The 22,303-nt window shown below is 40.8% G+C and overlaps 1 protein-coding gene across 2 annotated transcripts in view; it reads left to right on the top strand.

Moving 5' to 3' along the window:
• Window positions 1-801: 801 nt before the first annotated feature.
• The window catches only part of ZNRF3 (zinc and ring finger 3), a 94,996-nt gene continuing 73,494 nt past the window's right edge, over window positions 802-22,303 (top strand). The window contains exon 1 of one of the 2 annotated variants that reach the window (XM_068654093.1): window positions 802-1,167. In XM_068654093.1, coding sequence (XP_068510194.1) covers window positions 937-1,167 — 231 coding nt within the window. In that variant the 5' untranslated portion in view covers window positions 802-936. The other variant, XM_068654094.1, reaches the window with a different exon arrangement.

Genomic DNA, 22,303 nt, shown 5'->3' with positions numbered 1-22,303 from the left:
TATTGAGTTCAAAGAGCTGCATCATTCCTGCTCCACACGCACATAAGGAACGTGCTGGACACTAGCAGCATGCAGGAAATGGCAAACGTTAGATTACTGCCATGCACGTGCTGCAGAGGAGCAGCGTCTCTCCTTCAGAGAAAGAACGCTGCATTTGGTTATAAAGAGATAAAGACGGCTCCTGACCGCTCAGGGTACGTCCGTTCACGGGACGTGTACCACCAGCAGCCGCGAAGCCCTCACGCCCAGGAGCTCCGTGCCTCCTGCACTCGGGCACTCCTGAGGCGCAGGCTAGGAGGAGCCCGGCGGCCGGCGGCTGCGGCCGGCCCGCTCCAGCCTCCGCGGCCCGCCTGCCCCGCTTCGCGACGGCCTCGCGGGCCGGGCCGCCCAACAGCCCCGTCCCCGCGGGCCGGGCCCGCTTCTCGCGGCCCGTGGCGCCCGACCCTGCAGGCCTGACCCGCGTGGGGCAGCCCGGCCCTGCCAGGGCCTTCCCGAGCGCCGCGCGGCGCGGTGCCGCCCGGCCGCCCTCGCGGCTCCGGCGGTGCTCGGGCCGGGCCGAGGCGCCGGGCCGGGCCGGGCCGCCCCACGGCCGCCCGCTCGCGGCACCCCGCGCCTCCCGGCGCAGCTCGGCGAGCCGCGGGCCGTGTGTGCGCCGAGGGAGGGACGGAGCGGGTCAGAGACGCGCGGAGGGCGGAGATAACCCCGCGGTGGCCGTCACGTGGAGCAGATGAAAGGGAAGCGGCTTGGCAGGGCGGAGAGGAGCCGGGGCGAGGGACGGGGAGCGCGGGGCTGGCGGCGGCGAGGAGCGGGGCGCGGCGCAGCGCGGCGGGAGGGCCGCTGCCATGGGGCGCTGACCCGCCCGGAACCCCGGCCCCGGAGCTGGAGCCGCTCGCGAGCGATGCGCGGCGGCGGCGCGCCGCTCCCCCCCGCCGCGCGATGAGGGGCTGCGGGGCCGGCGCGGGGCTGGCCGTTCCGCCGCCGCTGCTGCTGCTCGGGCTGCTGCTGGCCGCGGCGCCGGGCGCGGCGCTGGGCAAGGAGACGGCGTTCGTGGAGGTGGTGCTCTTCGAGTCCAGCCCCAGCGGCGACTACACCACCTACACCACGGGGCTGCAGGGCCGCTTCTCCCGCGCGGGGGCCACGCTGAGCGCTGAGGGCGAGATCGTGCAGGTGAGCGCCAGCCGGGGGGCGCCGCCTGCCCCAAGATGGCTCCGCGGGCCCGGCCGCCCGGCACCTGGCGGCACAAAGCCCGCGCCGGGCCGGGCCGCGGCCCCACGTGCGCCGCGCGGCCTGGGGGCGCGGGGCGCCGCGGCCGCGGTGACAGATTCGCGCTGGCGCACAAAGGCCCCGCCGCGCTCCGCGCCGGCGGCGGGTCCGAGGAGCCGGGGCCTCGCTGAGCCGGGCCGGCGCGGAGCCCCGCGGGGCTGCCGGCGGCGGCGCCGCCGGAGCCCGGTTTGACAGCCCGCGGCTCCCGGCGACGGCTCCCCCGCGGCGGACCGGCCCGCGCGGTCCGCGGCGCGAGGCCGCGCCTGGCCCCGTCTGCGGCCGGGGAGCGGCGGGGCGGCCGCGCCTGGCCCCGCTCCGCGGCGCCGTGCGCCCGGCCCGGCCGTCGGGCAGCGGCGGGGGCGCGGGCCCCTCCGCCGAGCGCGGCGCGGGGACGGCCCCTCGCCGGGCGCCGGGCTGCGGGGCGCGCGCTCGGGCGGCTGCCGGCTGCCGGGGCGCCGTCGGGGCAGCGCCTCCCGAGCGAGCAGCCCGGTGCGAAAATGCCGTGGAGGACGCCGACTGCAGCAGGCGCTTTGCTTTTCATCTTTGTTTCCTTCTGGACGTCTGGTTCTGCTGGGCGGCTGCGTTGGCATGCCCGATACGCCCGCTCTTGGAACTCTGCGAAGCGATTCTTTCTTATGAAAGCTTCTCTTGACTTTTTCATCGGATAAATAATGTTTGTGTTTATCAGAATGCAACTGTTCTTTACTCTGTTTGAAACTCTGGAGGTGCTTATCAAATTTCTTTGTAGTCACTTATAATTGTTGACTTTATTTTTTTTTTGGCCTTTGGCTAAGTAAAGAAAAATGACTTAAATGGTGTTTTAATAAGTTTGACTGTTAAGCAATTGCTAGTAGCAATCCGTATTAACAGTTGCGGAGTTCTGTATATGTATGCATACATACATGTGTACGTGTGTGTGTGTATAATTAAAAAAAAAATCTAAAAAATAGTAAGCTCTAAAAACTAGTAAAACGCTAAAACCACAAATATGTGAGTCTCAAAAAAACCCACTTTTATTCTTCTTTTGATGTAAAGAATTCTGATTTTTAGCGCATATAATTTCAAAATAGTTTCAACCAGGAGGCTTTGTTGTAAAAATTCACTTCAGGCAAAAGAGTTGTGAGGACAAGCTGCTGATAAGTATTTTTATTTATCCTTCCAGAGAAAACAGGGATGGAACAATTAATGTATGTTTCTGACATTTTAAAAAAGGTAATGCCACTAGGGGTTGAAGCCGATACTGACATTTTCTTTCCTTTTGGTACATTATAAAACATTATGTGTTAGACTCAACTCTGTAACTTTGGGGAAAGCAAGAGACACTAAAGTTTCACTATGCGTCAGGTGTTGGTGTTAAGAATAGAACAGAGGCTGTTTACTGAGGTCATACTTTTCTTGAGATTGTAGGTGAAAGTGGAGAAAAAAAATACACTCTTTGTTCAAGACTCAGGTTTGAATAACTTTAAGGAGATATAGTAAGTGGAGTTTTGTAGGCTTGTTATGTGTAACATCAACCATCTGCTTCCTCTAATGCCTGAATAGACAGCCTCCAAAATAGGAAAGACTAAAAAGATTTACCAAATTATGTGGCAAATCTTTTACAGTCATTCAGTCATTTACCACTCAATAAACTGTTTCGCTTGTTCATCTGTACATTTGGTAGATAACATATCATGTACAGCCTATTTTTTTGTTGTTTTTTTCTGAGCCACGGGGTATGCTAGTTGTGTTTTGGAGAGGAGAAAACATCAGACATTGCTCCAGAGCAGCTAGACTAAATACTATCAGTTGCATTTTCACCACTGATGTTTTAGATTACACATCGCATCCTTGTCAGTGTCAAGCTTCCTTCATCTCCTGAAAGTCAATTTTTCAGAGCCAAAACTCACAAACATTTTCACAATGTTGTCTTGCCTCTGCTTTTCAAATGGGCTGTATATTTATGAAACTGTATGAATCTGCTGGTTTGGTTCATCATTTAAAGCTCACTGTGACATTTAGAAAGGGATCATGCAGCTCATGGTATTAAGAACCTGTTCAGCAGTGGTACATCAGTCAAAGAGCGTCTCTTGGCCCCAACCATTTTGTCAATGCACATGGCTTTCAAAATGTGTTTTTCATTAAAATGAAATTTTAGAAATTCTTGAAAATCAGGCACGCATTAAAGAATGAATCAAAGCAATTGTGGTTTTTGGACTACACAAAGACTTACTTTTGTTTATGTTAATAGCATCAATTACTCATTGGTGTTGAAAGTCTCTGAACAACAACAAAAAATTAAAAAACAGTGCACTTTCTTCTTTTGATAGGTCACACATTCACTCTTAAACTGGTTATTGGTCAGATTCCTATCCAGCAGTGGTATGCTATTATATTGTTTCTCATGTTATTATGACCAAGTCTTATTAGGGTCAAGTGTCTACCAGAATAACTCTTCAGAGAGATGAAATGTTCATATGCCTTCTTTAATGTGGCCACAGTTTGTATTCAGCAAACTCATCCCTAGGTTGCTGTGTCAGCTGGTCCTTAAACTGCTCAAAAGTCTAACTGTCCCAGTGGTATCTGGCATACTGGAATATGTTGTGTTTCTTGGGGCAACATCCTGGCATTAGTATGGTTGAGACTGGAAACTGAAAACTTCTGATTAGAGAGTGATTGGGAAAACAAGACTTTGTTGAAACCTCTAAAATGAAATTATGACCAATGAAGTCCTTACAGTTGAGACTTCTTGCAGCACTCTGACCAGAAGCTCAGTTGCAGTTCTGTGTCAAACTGGATGCTACATGACCACAGACTTACAGTGCTAGGACGGTAGGCATCACTGATTTGACTAGCAGTGCCTCTTTTGCCTGGAGAGGGATTATATATCTCAATTCTGCTTGTACTGGGCAAGGTACTGTTCCAGTTGCTTGTTCTGTCAGGTAGCTAAGGTGTGGAACATCAAATGCCTTGTTTCTTGCAAAATTGTTATGATGATACTGGTCAGGTGAGGTGCTGGGAAAAGTGGATTGAACTTAGTCTTTGTTTTGGATTGCATAAAAAATTCTGGGTTATTAAAAAATTATATACATTCATTGTTGTTAATTCTCTAAGTCATTCTTTTTGCTACTACTTCCTTAGGTATGCTGCTGAATACAGTCGTATCGATGGTTTACCAATATATACATTTTTTAAAGAGAAGCAGTATGGAGGAAAGATTTAGGAATATTATTCATGGTTTTTCATGTGTGATAAAAGTTTGGGTTATGGTTGAATTGTTTCTGCTTGGAAGCCTCAGTAGGGGAATAATGAACTTCAGGTAGCCATTGAACAGAAGTGACATATGGATTACATAATCTCCAGTTGCTTATATTTTTTGTGCTCCAAAGTTAACAGTTTAAAGAGAACAAGCATAGCTCTGAGCTTTAAGCTCCAGAAAGAAAACAGACATAGGGCATTTCTGAACTTTTTGCAGTCGTTCTTTATAGCAGTGCCACTGCCCATCTTCTTCCAGTTGCAGAAGATGGGGAAGCTTAGAACTGGACTGCAACATCATGTGCCTGTGTGTTCCTTTCTCCACCGTGCCTCTCACCCCCTATTTACTTGAATAACTTTTGATCTTTCATCTGTTTTCTCAAAATGCAAAAATTGCTAAATTGCCAGGTAGGCTTTTCACTCCAAAGTATCAGCAGCATTTTTAACAGTGTCGAAAACAGTGACTTGAGATAACTGTGTGGGTATGTAGAAGTCTGGCAATAATCACAGGAGACTGAATCAAGGAAATGCTTGTGTCCTTTGAGAACAGAAAACAACACAAAAAAAATCATTATTATTTTGTTCTATTTTGTGAGCAGGCAGGTTAAGTTTCTTTCTTCTTGCTTGAGTTGACTGCCTGAAAGCCATTCAAACTGAGGAAGTGGAATTATTTGTGGCTTTGAGTCACCACCTTGTTGGATGTTTTCTTTGCTAGTTATGCTCTTAGAATATGAAGACAACAGTGACTGGTTTTATGTTAGTTCCCATACCTTAAATGTAAAGCACTGGTTTCAATTAACGGTCCCAGGGATATCAAGGATAATATATTTATCTGATAAAACCAATTTCCTGGTACCTGTTTGGAAGGCTCAGGTTTGCATTGCCATCACGTCTTTGGAGAGGAGTATGTTGGAGTTGAGCAGTCATTGAAACGTGGCGCTCTTTCTGACATAAATAACTGACACTCTGTGGATACTTAGAATAGGATGAGGGAAAAGGCTGTTGAGCATTTACTGTGTTTCTCTATTTTGGTACACAGAGGGAAGACCTAGCATGTTTCTGTTTTGTCTTATATGTGAAGCTGGAGTAGGTTATGGATTTTGTTCTCTCTGATATTAGTCTTTGATGTTGTGAACAAATCCTCTCACTGGGCAAATGCTACAAGGCAAATGAGATGTCCATGACAATGTCTGAAAAGCCATTTAATGTGAACACTATCCTGCTTGAGCTTGTCATTTGAACTTCTTTCAGACACAACTGTGAGTCCCATCACCATTTTGAAGGCCTGACCAAAGTTAAGGAGTTAACTTTAAACAGGTAATTAGGCTGAATCACCGATGGAAGAGACTTAATTGCTTCTGTCTTTATAAATAAGTAAATAAATGTCTGAGCTTCCATAGTACTTGTTTTCTGTTTTATTTATTTTTTATTATTTTAAATAAAGGTAATTTAATTCCACCTCCTTTTTGTTTGTAACAGCATCAGGCGTGTGTCTGTTGCTATGTACGCAGAGCAGCGAATAATTTCTATGTTTGTTGCTTTGCTGTTTTGTGGATCAGAAACCTTGTCTAATCTAAGCTTCGGTTTCCTTTTGTTTTCTGGTTATCATTGTACCTTAGTACAGTTTACTTAATCTTGGCGCCTAAGTCTTAACTTGAGTTATCCAGCTTGTGGAAACAAAACTCTTCTATACTACAGCCTTGCTACATGCTTGGAATAGCAAAATATTTTGCCAGTTCTGTTTGTATATTTTCTAAAATCTCAGTTCTTTAAAACATATAAATAGTTTTGAAGCCTGAACTGGACGTTTCAAATTGTTCTCTGAGTTGGCAGGGCTTGTGATCTCTCTCTGTTTTGGAAGAGTGTTGATAGGTGAATAAAAGATTAAAAATGCAGGTTTAGTGCTCTGGACCTCATGCTACTTCTGCTGCAGTTTCTGCTGTGTTCTGTGCCTCATCTGAGCTTGGCTGGTGCTTATTCTTCAGTAGTTGAACAGAAGAATGAAGATTGCCTACGCCCAGAGTTGTGTGGCTGCTTTTAGGGCTGGGGTCCATATCACTACCTGTTAAGTTCCGTGCTGTGAAAGGAAGGCATTTTTTTTGTGTGAATGGAATGAGTAACTACAGGTGCTACTAAGTGTTTTGCAGGAGAAGGCTAAGATGATAAAGGAAGCATAATTCACATTTAAAATAGGCAATTGTTGAGATAAAGATATGCACGGTTTTGGCACCTGGGTAGCCTTTAGAGTGTGTAATGCAACAGCAGTTTGCTTGAAGTAAAGGTATTGTAGTGGGCTTGATTCAGATTAGATTAGCCTGGCTGTTTCACTGTTTCCATCCTTACCTCTGTTCCCTCCTCCCACTCCTCCTTTTAAGTTTCCATCATGCTTTAGTCCATCACATACTGTGGTGCACCGTAGTACTTGGGGAGAGCTGAAGACAGCCCATCAAAGTGTTTTGTGTAGGTTTCTTGTTCTCTTACACTGTTGTGTCTTGATACTGTGCACTGTCCTCACGCTGTGAGCTCCAACTGAGTTATATCATTGCTGCTTTTAATTTACAAGAGGTTTGCTTTCTCCTTGGCTTCTGAACACAGTATTATAAAGAAGGATCATTGTATTTATTAACTCCTCAGTATTGCAATATCCAAGATGTCTCTTGGAATGGGGATAAAAGTGCATGATAACTCTCCTGTGCTAGCTTTCTGCTGTTGCATTATGTCTACTTGCAGCTATAGCGTTCTGCTTTGAGAGTCCTGTACTTGCAATGTCCTATTAAGGTATACTGCAACATTAAGAGAATGTAAGAGGCAAGGCTCAAAGACCATGCTGAAAAGGGACATTTGGCTGTTTAAAACTTGTGTGCACATCGTGCTCTCTTCATCCATTGGACAGTTTCACACCTGCTTTCATAACTTCCACAGAAAGAATCACCTTATGAAAATAGTATAAGGGCAAAATTATGATAGAGTTTTAAGGGCCGACAAATTGTATTTACCTAGTTGAAAACTTTGAACTTAAAATCTTTACACATATAATTCATTAGAGCTTGGAGCATAAGGGTACCAGCGAAAACCGTTTCTCAATGAGTCTAAGACAATAATAAATAAATGTTTCTAAGCATTGCTACAGGGGGAAGGGTTGTCCAAAATACAAGGTACCAAATTCAGTGGTGAATTGCTGTTTCTGGAGGAAGTGTCTGTTGTAGTGGCTCAGAGTTATGGCAATACTTGAATCCTTCTACCAGAGCCTTGTCAGCATTTGAGGCTGAGACAGTCACTTGAGGGCAAGGTAGGAGACACCGTATAAGAAAATGAGGTAAAAGGTATCAAAGTACAGCGAAAAAGGTACAATGGAAAGAGCAAAAATTGCTTATGTAAAAGTTGCTTATTGTAAAAAAAAAAAAAAAATTGCTTATGTAAAAATTGCTTATATAAAAATTTCTTATTCCTATCTAGAGGAATAAGAATGAAGTAAGTTAAGAAAGTAAATAGAAGCGGAAAGCTTACAACGCTGGATCCTGAACTCAGGTCAACTAGTACAATTTCTGTTAATTTCTAGAAAAAGGTGGGGAATATAATGGAGGAAAATGTCATTTGTGGTAGTTCAGGTAACTTTTTCAGCATAGCTCGTAAGTTTAGTTAAACCTCTTCACAGTCTTTTAAGGTCTGTATTGTTGTGAAATTTGTGCTAGTTGTCAGACTGCTGATTGCTTCCTCTTCGATGTACTCTTGTTGCTCATCTGGGAGGTGGAGCTAAGAAGAAATCCCAAAGAGGAGAGACATTCAAAAATTGTTAAACATAGAGCCTTTTGGAGAACCTTTTTCATTTATATGTATTTATGTTAAGACTGTATGTATGTGAATATAATGGTTTAGATGTAATTACAGCCTGCTTCGTAGTGTTACCAACACTTGTGGCCGGCCATGCCCCACGGATAGAATTGGCACATGCTCTCTCTGAGCACACCACTGGTGGATGTGATTATGGGACAGGGTAACTTTGTTTTAATTGCTTTATCTAGTGAAGGGCTTCTGAAATTTTTCTAGATGAAGCATGTAGAGGTCATGATCTGGTGTGGCATAACTTGGTAAGAAAGAAATGCAGGCAGCTTTTCTCTAAGCAGATCTTATAGGAAAGTTTTGAGTAGTTGTATAAAACCATTGATTAGCATACGTAGTAATTTTCTTCCAGTTTATACCATCTTGTGGTGGAGCATGTATTTAAAAATGCTCCCTTTTTTATTACAGTTCTCTAGTCCATGTTTTGGAATTTCAAAGTGAGGCCCTTCTGGACCAAAATAACTTTCATAAACATAGTTTTTCAATGTGTGAATGCTTCCAAGAGGCCAGCATCTTATAGGTTAAGGAAAGGTAACATCTGGAGGCGGTAATCTCCTGTATCTGTGAGATTTCTTTAGCCAGTTATGTAAGTGGTGTGTGTATTTGCATTAATACTAAATATATTAAAAGTGCTCCATTTAGGATGTGTTAAATATTAACTTGTACATATTATCTCTTCTTTTGGGCATCTTCACTTCAGTATACACATGTAGTCAGATCAGAGGTTTCTGTGCCTACATATGAAAACAGAATGAATGCAAGTTGAATGCTTGGCCTCATTTCTTGTGTTTCCTGACTTGAATGGAGAGCCCTTCAAATTAAAGAAGATAGGCAAAGGAAAAAGAGATTATTTTTAAACAAAAACATGTTTTGAAATTGTTATAACAGCGACACAAGATTTATGTTAAAAAATAAATAAATCATTTTTCTGCATTTTTCTTGACTGCTTGATACTTGAACCAGAAATGACCAGGGAAGTGTGATCTTTAGGATACCATGTAGACTATCAAAATTTGTTCTTTACTGTACTTACACCATCGGTGAAATTATGTTTATGGTAGAATTGAGTAGAAGTGCTTAGAAAATAGGGTTCTGGTGTCTTAGAGTGTCCTCCTCACGGTGATGAACTGCAATCATTCATTTTTTTCATTTCATTTTCATGGTGATTTAAAAGACTTTTGTTGTTGCATTTGGCTTTAAGATGAAAAGCCAGTTTACAAAGGTTGATTAGGTGCCTGTTATCTTCCAGACACAAATACACCCTTAAACATGCAGCTTAATATGTGCAGACACTCCAGGCTTCCCAGACGCATGTTACTCTGTATATTGATGCAAGGATTTTTGTTGTTTTCTAAAGCTGCTGGCCAGCTTAAACTTACTTTTCGTTTTCTTGAGCTTAAGCTGTTTTATCATTTTGTATCATCCTTAGTAGTCAAGCAAGCTGAAGAATCAGTGAGGAGGTGACTCTCCTGACAAGGAAGTAAGGGGCATATTTTAGAGTCTGCAGTCATGATTTGAGTACAACTGTTTAATTATCTGTACAGGCATGCATGTTGCAAGTATGTGCCTCCTGCTGTGAATTTATTGCATGTGCTTGGTAAGCAACTTCTGCAACACTACAATCAGAAGCATTTAAAAGTTGCTTTTGATTCAGGAAAGACCCTAGTTTGCGCAGTTTCTGCCAACATCTGTTTTCCTAATTTAAGCCTTTTGATGCTTGCCTGCTTTAAAAAACAAAAAGTGTATTAATTTTGGGTGAGAAAAATCCTTCTCCTTTATTTCTCTCTTCTCCCCTCCCCCCCAACACAGCAGAGACTCCAGCCACGCTTTTCAATGAATTCACCTTTGGAACTGGACAGTCCACTTTGGTGACAGATTAAGAGAAGTGTAGATCTGGAAAAATGACTTGGAATTATAGATATTATTCTGTTTCTTTTTATATACCGATGGGTCAATTCTCCTGAAAGGCTGTAGTACATGGAGAAGAATCTATTTTAAAGGCTGTGATTTATTTACTTATTTTCTGCAGAGACTGCCCTCGAAGATTTATTTCTTTGGGCCTGGCTATATGGTAGCAGTTGCAATTAAGCCCTGACAGGTTCTACCTAAGTAGTAGTAGTAGTAGTAATAATATAATGTTGATGATGATATCTGAAGCTCCTAGAAGAAATGTCAATATTATATATACATATAGTTATATATAGTGTGCTAGTTGTGCACACTAATGCTGTCTGTTCCTTCTCCACTGAAATTTTATCTGTTCTTGCTGATTTTGGAGATAAGGATAGTGGTTGGGATACTTAATGTAGCAGTTGCTGCCTTTTCTCAAGCAGATTGGCATTTCTTGTAAGGCAGCATCTAAAGCCCATTGATGGTATATACTCTGTAACACGAAAGCGTATTGGTTCCCATTCCAGTGTTGTACTTTACAATTGTCCAGCATACTTTCCCATATGTGTTTTGTATTTATTTAGAAGACTTTTAGAGCACATGCTGTCTAGCATGCTGTGATGGTAAAGGGTAAATGAACACCTTAAGGTCTGAATGCCAAGCTGGCAGACATCCTGAATGGTGTGTAGCAAAGCTGAGAGCTGAGAAAAGAACCTGTGAAACAGAGCCAGAGAATGCTGTTGAGTTTAGTACTTAATAGGAGCCAAGGACTATAGACCTCTTTTTACTCAGAGGCAAGGTATTCCCTGTCTGGGAGCTGGCTGTGTTTTGTCTGTTTAAATGATAGTATCTTCTGCATCCCAAGACTGTGTCTGAGGGAAAAACATTGTAGAGTAGTTGATGTGAAAAAATTCGCAGTCTTTTGCTTATTTGAGAAAACTGTGTTGCCAGAGCTCCTCCTTTCCCACCACATTTATAACTTTCAGTGATCTCTTTTTAGGTTTTGATACATGGAATTTACAGAGATTTTTCTATAGGGGGTTGCAGTGGGTCATTGGGATAAATTTATCAACCATGTGTATTCTGTGTATATTCAGTTAACTCTGGGAGCTAAGTCTCTCCAAATAACAGAAGTCAAAGAGAGAGATCTGGTCTTCTTTTGTCTCCCCCTTTTGCCGTCTTCAGACAACCATGGGAAGGTCCAGGAGATCTGAAGTCTTTCAGACAGCTTTAGTATTAAGTATAGAACCCTCATGTGGAAGAGTCAGCTGATATGTTTGCTCGTGTGTGTATATGTGTGATGTATGCAATATGATTAAAGTAAAGTTACGCAAAGATGAAACCAGGAAAATCTTATATGTATTTTAAGACTGCACAAGTATTTGTTTCCAGGGCTTGGATAGGAGTGTGTCTGAAGGCTAGAGACACACTCCAACTGTGCAGGTAATATGGGAAGAAACTACCGTCCTTGTCAGCAAGAGGACTGAAGTGTTCTAAAAGAGTTAAGTTCTAATTAGCTCACTCATAAGGTATTTAATATCCTTATTAAACTCAACTAACTCAACTGCTGGTTCACTTTTTTTTTTTTTCTTCTTATGGTGAACAAAATTTCTTGAAGAGCTGAGCCTCTGCTTCTCAGATCAGAGGCTCACATGTTGAAGCTGGCAGTGCTAGAGGCTAGTTCCTATCTGTGTGACAGCATTTTTAATTTAACAGGACCGGCTTTGATGTGCTCAAATATTTATAGGAAGCTTCAGATCACTGCAGTATGTATTCTTTTTAACTGGAGCAGAAGTTCCTCCTCACATAACAAACTTTCATTCCCTCCGTTTACTCTCGGGTCTCTTTTGGATTTGCACTCATCTGAGTAGTTTTATGTTACAAAAATACTGTTTATGTGGGGGAGGAGCCACTTGATTTCCCTTCAACTCTTTGCAGTTTTGGGGTAGTCCAGTTGCTGCCTTTAAGCTTCTTGTTTGAAACAAAGTACAAATACTTGCATTGTGGAAGAGACAGATTTAGAAAAATAAAACTTAAGCAAAATGCAGTTATCATGCAGCCTTCTCCCCTTGTCTCTGGGAACATTTGTGTATCCACAAGGGATCAGACCTGGGATCTGTTGGAGTCAGTCATCATGAGCCCTCTCAGGAATGCAGAGGTGTCTCTTAGATACCCCAAGGAGGGAGCTTTCAGATTAGCTTGTGGTTAGTGGTTTAAAGAGGAACTGAAACTTTGGGGTTAGGCTCTCAGTGGGAACTGATCAGAAATTATGGAAACAAAGTTTTAATTGGAATTTGCCAGTTTTCTAAAAACTAACAGTTTCACTCATCTTTGACTTGCATGAAACTCTGATCAAACTCAGGCAGGAATCTTAAAAAAGATATCCATTAAATCAGCTATCAACTAATTTTTTGACTTTGCAGCTTTTTCTTTTTTGCCTCAGTAGCTTGCTGGACATACTGTCTCTAATTCTAGGCCTTCCAGCACCCATGCAGACAAGGAGGTATCTCTGTCAGAGCTGGCACTGTAGGTCCTCTCAAAAATGGAAACATGGTGGGTTTGTTTTGCCACTTTTAGCAGTTTTGGTGTTGTAGAAAGGCCTGATTGTGGTTTGAATCTTTGCCTTGTTTATGGCAGAGGAGGAATTGTATGTCATATGAAAGTGTTTCCCCAGACTAGCTTTTAAAGTAAACTTTTTCTTCCTTTTTCTGTGATGTTTCTGTTCTACTTTATCCTCCCAACTTTCTGTTGTGGATCTCGCGTAGACTGCCTTATCCCAGAGAAAACCTTGTCATGGTCAACTGGGACGTGGAATCCTAGAATAAAATCACAGAATTGTAGAATATCCTGAGTTAGAAGGGAAAGCGAAGCTTTGTTTTGTTTTGTTTTTCCTAGAACTTTTCCATGTTGAGGCAGATTTCTGTATTTTGCTGTGCCGTGCCTTGTTTTTGTTGTGAACTTCACTGTGTTTTGTGTCATATGATGATCTCCTAATTAGAATATTCTTCTCATATGCCTAATTGGGAACTCAGTTATTTAAGTAGCAGATTTTTCATGTAGATATTATGTCTTTCCACCTTTTTGATAGTAACTTGTTTTAAAGCATTATCTACAGTGAAAAAAAAAAGTTCGTAAATTTAGATGTTCCTGCTATAGAAGCTCTTTGTTGGTACAGCCCATTCTAGTTCAGAAAACGAAATCAATTATGTCACTGCCTACATAGCTAAATAGTGACAAGACTCAAGCACAGGAGAAGAGTACTTGATTATCCACACTGCCTGCATGTTTATTTGATGCAAATAGTTTGCTCAGAGAGTGATGTGTCTTGTTGGGGAAATTTTGTGGAGAAAAAAGACCTGTAACTTACTAACGTGGAGTTTCTAAAATATACTAATAAACTGAACTTTACTAACATACAAAACTGGGCAAAGATCTTGGTATTGCTTCTTCTAGAAGAAACAGAACAAAACAAATTGCCTATGGCATCTAAATACTACTTTTTCATGGTTAATTTTAAGGGAAGAACTATTTAGAAAGTGAAGCAGATGTGTAGTGTCTTCAGAAAGTCAGCGTCATTTGTGTGCATTCTACTAATGCTGGTACGAAGTCCTTGTCTGAATTACGTGGCTGCTGCAATACAATTTTCAGTGCTTGCATCTAGAGATGCATGGATGTGATTGTCACTTCATTTTTATGTCTTGTGAGACATGGAAATTTCTGAAGTACTAAAATATTCAGTGCTTTTGTGTCTGAGAAGGATTTATCCAGAGATCACAGTTTAGTTTTAGTTTGGTTTTGGTAGAGCTTTGGTAAAGCTGTAAAAAAGCTGGACCTCCCTCCTACCTCTGGCATATGGTACTATTGTAGTCAAAAAGAATTATAGAATACAAAAGAAACAAAATGCAAGCTGTGTATGGCACATGTGAGATTTTTAACCAGCTCTGCAACATTTTCCTGAGAAAATAGAAAAATACCCTGAGTATTTGGGTAGTTTTTTTGAGGCTTTACAGTTCATGTAGAATTTACATATTACTTTGAGTCTAGATTCGGTAACTTCTTAAAAGACATTTTTGGATGCTTACATAACTTAGAAAGGATACTTTTATCCAAAAAAAGCACTTACTAAGATTGAAGAAACAGCTCTAAACTTATGTCACTAAGGAATGAGCAGTAATACCAAGATTGTGACTCAAACAGGAACTTCATTGCCACCTGAAGTTTTAACTTTCAAGTATCTTTGTCAACAAAAGATGCATTGTAATTAAAAAAACTAGTATGCTTCTTCAAGGCTGTAAGTAGAGCTTCTTTTGAAGTAAGTTTCTCAGGAATTTTTGAAGTATGTCCCTTCCCATTCCAAATAACCCAGTACCAAAATTTCAGTTATAAGGACAGTAGAAAGGAGAAAGGGATATTTTCTTCCTTGTCACTTCTCAGCTTGGAAATTAATAACAACCTGTATCTAATACTAGGATGAAACTGCAAGTCAAATTAAAAAAAACAACCAACCAACCAAAAAAAAAAAAAAAAACTTCCTGATTTTTAGCTTTGTAGAGCAAGATTTTTAATTCCTGTGATTTCTTTACTGTTGTTGGTTTAAGATCAGTTTTCAGGGCTGGTGTCTGCCATTGACATATCTGTGCATTTACCTGCTTTTTTTCACAAGCTTTCTTTTGTACAACCTGTTGCAGAATGATTACCTAAACAAAGGAAGTTGAGGTGCTATACTGAAAGTTGCCACCCATGAACTGAAAGGTTAGCATGTTATATGCTTACTCTTCCCCTTCCCCATTTAAAAAGTAAGTTGTCAGCCTGAAGCCACCACGTTTTCTTTTCTAGTGATTCTCTTCTTACTTGAGCTCACATCTCTGGAAAGAACTTTGGGACTATAAAACCTGGTTTTGTGGTAGTAACTCAGATTACATTAATGCCTCTTTTTCAAATGAGTGAACTCCTCTTGATAGAGCTTGCTTCCTCTTCATGTGGTCCTGTGTCACAACCAGCATCATTATCAATGTTCTGTAACTGAGACAGATGTCTCCTTGTCCTTGTTCCAGGGCCTGCTGGTCCCTTCTTTCTGCTGATCAATCTTGCCTGACATCATCAAGACCAGAGGAAAAATTGCTAAAAGGGCCCAAATGCTCCTAGGGCTTCTGACACATGAATATCCCATGATACAAAGGAGGGGGGAAGAAATGGTCTTCTCAGTGTAAAAAGTCTGCTTTTCCTTACTCTTTTCTGCCCTTTTCAAAAGTGGTTTGGAATAGTATCAAGTGTTCAGTAGCTGGATGGACTTAAATAAATTCTTACACTAACACAGTGTTCTGCAGAGGAGTGCTGTACTTGTGACCACAGTGTCTCAAGGTGTTCATGGTAAAGAAGTTATGTTGGGGAAGAATCGTTACTGTGCTCACAGCAGAGACCTTGGTCCTATCAGCATCCATATTTAACTATTGGCACAAATGAGAAGTTTGTGTTCTAATTGTTTAATTGTTCCTCCAGTTTCCAAATCTGCTTCTCTAGTGACTGTATTTTTAGGGATGTTTCATGATCTGAAGCCATTGATGAACACATATGCAAGCAGTAGCTGGAGCCCCTGTGGCTGAGACAACGAGTCCACAGCTTTATAATAGTTTTTTTTCTCAGGTTATTCATATGGTTGTAACCTGTTATGTTTAGAGAAGGAATGGACTTTGGAAAATTCTTCTACTTTAGGAGTTACCTCCATCTCATGAAGGTTGAGCATCTCCTGTGATGATCTCCTATGATCCACAGCTTTTCTGGGCAGCCTATTTCAGTGTCCTAAGTTATAGTTGGTCTCTTTGAATTGGAACTGGTGAAGCTAGGAAAGTATTTGCTCCCTATGTAAGCAATATGACATACTGTTGCTGATAAAGATATTGCTGGTTAATAACCTCCTATATAAAGATCTTTGCTGGGTTAGGTTCATAGAATCATAGAATGGTTTGGGTTGGAAGGAACTTTAAAGATCACCTAATTCCAACCCCCCTGCTGTGGGCAGGGACACCTCCCACTAGATCAGGTTGCTCAAAGCCCCATCCAGCCTGGCCTTGAACACTTCTAGGGATGGGGCATCCGCAACCTGTCCCAGTGCCTCACCACTGTCTGAGTAAAGAATTTCTTCCTTGTATCTAATCTAAATCTACCCTTTGTTAGTTTAAAGCCATTACTCCTTGTCCTAGCACTTTGCTCCTTGACACAAAGTCCCTCCCCAGCTTGCCTGTAGCCCCCTTTAGATACTGACAGGCCACTGTAAGGTCTCCCCAGAACCTTTTCTTCTCCAGGCTGAACAACCCCAACTCTCTCAGCCTGTCCTCATAGGAGAGGTGCTCCAGCTCCTCAATCATCTTTGTGGCCTCCTTTAGACTCATTCTAATAGGTACAAGTCCTTCTTGTGCTGGGGGCCCCAGAGGTGAACACAGTTGCTCTTCCTGGGAAACTGAAGGATATGTTTTAGCAGCTGTACTATCCAAGTGCTGCTGAATCTTGAAATCTAGTTACTATTAACATATTCCCAATAAATATGCTGCATTCTTCAAAACAAAATATATAAATTGATACTGTATATACTGGAGATTAATGCTGATCACACTCTTAAGAAGACAGAATTCAGACCTAGATTAGAACTAGCTGGTCAGTTAGGAAAGGTTGAGAGAAGTAGTATATCTGTCAAGGGAAGCTTGTGGGGAAGGGAACTTCACTTTTTTATAGCATTCTTGCCAGAAAGAAAATAACAAGACGCTCATTATAATATAGAGAAGATGAACAATCGTTAGAAGAGAGAGGTCCTAAAGCAATCACTGGGTGTATAACGAGCTGTAAAAACTGAACAGCTGGAGAATACCCTGTAGCAATTTTTCTGCCTTCAGAGGCTGTGGTAGTTAGGCCTGCCTTGCTCTAAGGAATGGCTAATGAACTGTATGATAGAAGAATTTAATCTTTGTATCAGCACGGTAATGTGGCATATCCATGCCCAAATATAGTTCTCCACTTCTCAGCGCAGAATAGCATCTCTTGGTTTGAAAGAGAATCTAAAAATGAATTTACTTTTTTTCTTTGCAGTTTGTGCAAATCACCACATTCTCTGAATCAGAGAGGAGGGGATGGCTTTCTTTACATATCCAAAATTAAGCCACTGCTAGAAGAATATAGCAATTTTTTTTTAAAAAAAAGGCTCTTCAGAAATAAAATTACTTATGTTTTCTTATATTTGCAGTTATTTTTTTGACAAAAGTGCAGGCATATTCACTCTTTCTCCTGGTCAGCATCTTAGTTCTTAAGAGGATCTATCTTATCATATAATCATCTTGATTTATCATATTATATCATATTAAGATATTAATATTAAATATTACATATATGATATATATGTATATCTATATAGATATTTATATATATGATAGATGTGATATGATATATTATTCATCTCTATATCTATATAGATAGATATAATATTATATTAATATCATATATATTAATCATATAAAAAGCATATAATCATTTTGAAAGCAATGAAGAATGGGCCATTAGATTGGGATTTTATGTAATTTTTTTTTTACTGTCCATTTAGAAAACTGACAGCAAAGTGTCCTTGCAGAATGAGGGATGACTGTTAACAGTGAACTAGGTGAATTATTGCAAGATGAATGAAATGGGTTAGAACAAAAAAAAACATATGCTCTCCTTTGTTAAAGATGAGTGTATGCTGCCTATGTAAAGTGCTAGAAAGTATAGTTTTGAAATTATGCATTTTGTAGTACAATATTCTTAATAATGTCTTCTGATGTTGGCTTGTTGCTGTCTGTGCTTAGCTGGTAGGGAGTTGTATCTCTGTTAATACTCTAGGATCATATTTCTATTACTGAGGTAGGTAGTGGGTGAATAAAAACTTCAAGCTGTATAAAACTTGGCAGCTAATTCTGGCAAAAAAAGCAGTACTCCCCTGCTGTCCTCCAGAGATCGAGATAGCTTTTCCAAGCCTACTTTATTGTTCTCCAGGTGGAAGTAACTGGCACTTCCTGGGGGATGGGAGAAACAGCTTTCTGAAGAGGGGCTCCTTCAGTGATTGTAGGCTGGGATTTATCATTTCCGCAGCTGCAAGCATAATAACAAGAGCCCTGATGGATAAGGTTTGAAAAGAAAGGGAAAATGATAAAACTGGTAATTGTATAGAATGCTAAGAAAAGGGAGATGGGAAGCTTACAATAGTGATTAGTGTACTGTGAAGAAGAAATGAGATGTAGCCTTCTGCATTACAACTGTGCTATGGTTTATTCTTCTGAGCCATGTTTGGTCCTCTATGAGTCATTCTCAGAAAAGAGGTGGGGCTGTTGCTGCTCTTGAAAAGCTATCTGAATTTGCATGCACTGTTTCTGAAACAACTTTTACACAGGGCAGCAAACACTTGGTATATCCTCAAGTCTATCTTAATTTTTTCCCCTTCTCAGGGGATTATTAGAATGTGTCTAAGTGACCTAAAGAACATTTCTGCCCATATGTAAGTGGTGCACTGTTTGTTTAAGTTGTGTGAGTATTGCAACCTGAGCTTTCTTTTGAATGTGACATGATGTGAAAATAAAGCTTGTATTAATAAATCAAAACCAACCCCCAAAATGAAACTGATGCAAGACTGGAGAAGATGGAAACTTGGAGTATTCAAGCAATATACTTCTAAAAATACAGTTTGAAATGGGCTGTATGAAGGAGAAAGCCCACATCAGTGGTCTTTTTTGAACAGGTCCACGGTGGAGGTCTTTTACCTAATTTAAATAGGACCCTTAATGTTTTCAGCTGAGTATATGCTGGGCGAGGGGTGGCGGGGGGCAGGGAGGGATGTGTGTTCTGATGGAATGGTCCAGTGCCCAGTCTTGAAGGGAGTGAATAAATAGGGGGTGTCTGCCTTTTGCTTTCCTTTGGAGTTATGGCACTGAATAGCACATTGAATTTGTATTGTGCATCTGAAATAAGACTTGTTTCTGGTGTAAGATGACAGTTTATGTATGCTTCCCCTCTATGAGTAAGCAGGCAGTATAAATGCCTTATTTCTTCTTATTTCTTTCTCCTTCTGTTGACAATCTTCAATACTCCTGGGTATTTTTGATACAAAGGTGTATTACGGTTTGCAGTATTATGTCTGGAGAATAGTTTCAAGGATGTGTTACATCCTTGATATCAGATGTGTTACATGACATTTAAAGTCATGGTTCTGTGAAAAGATATTTGCAAGTATTTCCTGTGAACACTGAAGTAGAAAACAGGAAAAAATGATAGTAAACCTCTAATTCAGAATTAATCTCCACATAATTGATCTTTGTTTGCAAGGGGAAAGAAAGAAGCTTTGGTTTGTTTTGAGATGTGATGCTTTTAGTCTTACCTTTAGTCTATATCCTTTTAGAGGATATACATGATACAAGCTAGTTGCCCTCATTATTATTTGATACAGAGGTGTAATGAGAGGGAATTAAAGAGAGGGAGAATTTCTTACATGTGTTGCTCCTTAATTGCCATGTTTAGAATAATGTCTTATCTGTAGCGTTTTGTGATGGAGCAGGTCTAAAAGGGCATTGAAGGGGAATGGCAAGGTGTTCTAGAATCTTAACATTCTTAGCCCAGCCCTGTTGTTCATGTCATGTGCAGCATAATCACTGGTGGCTGAATCCTGGTTATCCTTCGTGATGATTTTACAGATGGGACTATTTCTGGTATGTTCCAGTATTTCACAAATAACTTGAATTCCAGATGGGTTGCAGGCAGAGAAACTATGGTTGGTATTTCTCATATCAAGAGACGTTACCTTTCTTGATTAAGGCAAATTAGTACTGTGCCCTTCATAAAGGTTTAAAGTCAAAGTGATGTATTTGACAGATAGAATTAAAGTTCAAATAAAGCAGATCCAAAATTTAGCTACTTGGGCATGCACATTTCAAAGTTACAGCAAGATTTACATCTTTTAGCTCTAGTGTTGCATAAAGAAGGTATCTCCTGCATAAACAGTTGAATCAGTACAGTAATATGTTTGCACAATAGACTTCTGCCCTCCAGTAGTCTTGTAGCACATATCATAGAATCACGTGCTGAAAGTTTGTCATTAACTTTCATTGTATAGCAATTCTTGTAATATGAAGTGTTCAGCTGCCCCCTTCCCCAGCCAATTTGCCCAAACCAAGTTTCTGAAATTGTAATACAAAATTTCCAGCTGCTGCTTGGATTGAAGACATTTCCAGAATGAAATTGTTGGCATAGTCATAGCTGCGTTTGCTCACAATTAAATATTGAAACAATCTTTTAATTTTCAAAATATGACCTAATGCCGTTTTTGGGCCCAACTCGTCCCCTGGCCTAAGTAACCAGTGCAAAACATTTAATATGCGTTGCTTTTTTTTTTTTTTTGCACCCATAATAATTAATCCATCCATAAAGACCACCTGTGTAAACTTAATACTGCTTCCAGGTAATGGGTGGTTTCTCATGACATTATCAAATATGTTGGTGTCTGTCCTGCCTGTACTTGAGCACTGGTAATGCTTGGAGCATGAGAATCTATCTTTCAGTACCATGTGTGATATTCAGCCTCAGACATTACTGCATGACATTCAAATTTTCATGATACAGCTTGACTGAGTTGTCTCTGTTTTTTCTGTACAAGAAATGCTGTAGTGACTTACCCAAAGCTGTCCTGGTAGTCTTTTGAAGAAAGAACTAGAATTTTAGGGTTTCCTATCTGTTGTGTTGCATCTTCAGGCTGCCAGTGAGTGAATGGCACAGCTTTTGTAAACATTTACCAGTAGTTTTGAAGTAGTTTAGAAACTGGAACGTTAAATATTTTCAGTTGGAATTCAAAATCCTGAACAAGATGGAACTGGCTGATACCGCCTTATGATCTGGTATGAGTTACTTACCCACCTTTTGTAGAGAAGGTCTGTGAAGAAGTTACTTAGTAGTGTGATTCAGATACACTAGGAATACATTTTAGCCAGTTTCATGTTTGCATACAATTGTTCAACATGTAGCTTTTTAACCTGTAGTCAAAAAAGTTCTTACAGGAAGAAACTTCTGTAAATTTGTAACCCTTATTTCCTTTGTCTGTCAATTTTGCATACACAGATAGGTGTTGTAGAAAAATATTAAAGAGAAATTAGTATCTTTATCATAGTGAATGTTCACAAAGGGTTATCTTCAGTTCTGACTGTTCTTAACTTTGAAACCATGATCTTTTCTTTGCATTAAAATCCATTTTGATATAGATCTAGAAACTATCCAGTCATGCAGTCTCTTGCATCTCAATAGTCTGTATGATAAATCTGTGGGCAACTAAAAGAAAAAGGAAAACAAAAAAAAAACGGAAAACTAATCAGCTTTGAATACTGATGGTTATTCATGAACTGGCCAAAAGTTCATGAATTTTATTTTTGAAAAGTTTCTGAAGAAAAATGTAAGTTTTTATTTGTGTTTCTTCTTGTAGCTGAACAGTAGGAAAGGTGTTGTTCTCTTCTTGCAACAGTATTTCTCATTTTTCTGAAGATATGCTTCTCAGATCCATTTATGAAGAAAATATTTGTGTAGGTTTTCTGACAAATCTTAACTCCCAGCCCCCTTTGTGTGCAGGAGTTAGATTGGATATTGGAGATTAGAGGTACCATTGTTATAAATAAATTTGCAATTTTAATGCAAAGATCTGTCTCTTACTGTATATACCTTAGAGTGACAAATATGAAGAGAAATAAAACTGTCAATTTAGGAATAATTCAGACTTGTGCTGCTTTAGATTCAGGAATTTAAATTGATGTATTCACAGCTGAATTTTGAAGGTTGATGTGTTTATAATAGTCTTTGTCCCTGCATTTGTTGATACTTAAGAATTCAGCATGAGACTCCTTTCTTTCTGGACCAGTGGATACATTCGGAGACCAGCCTTCCCACTTCCTTTCCTGCTCCCCCACTTAAAAGTAATTCTCTGAGCATCAGAATGATGGGTCTGTGACTTCTGCTCTTTATCAAATACAAGTCTTTGGTGCAAGTGTATTTACAGAGAAGGGGTGTTTTCAGCAATGATTGAAGC

This window comes from Anas acuta, chromosome 17 (assembly GCF_963932015.1).
Source record: "Anas acuta chromosome 17, bAnaAcu1.1, whole genome shotgun sequence".
Classification (NCBI taxonomy): domain Eukaryota; kingdom Metazoa; phylum Chordata; class Aves; order Anseriformes; family Anatidae; genus Anas; species Anas acuta.
Note: the sequence above shows the minus strand (reverse complement) of the source record. Positions and strands in the feature narration are given on the sequence as shown.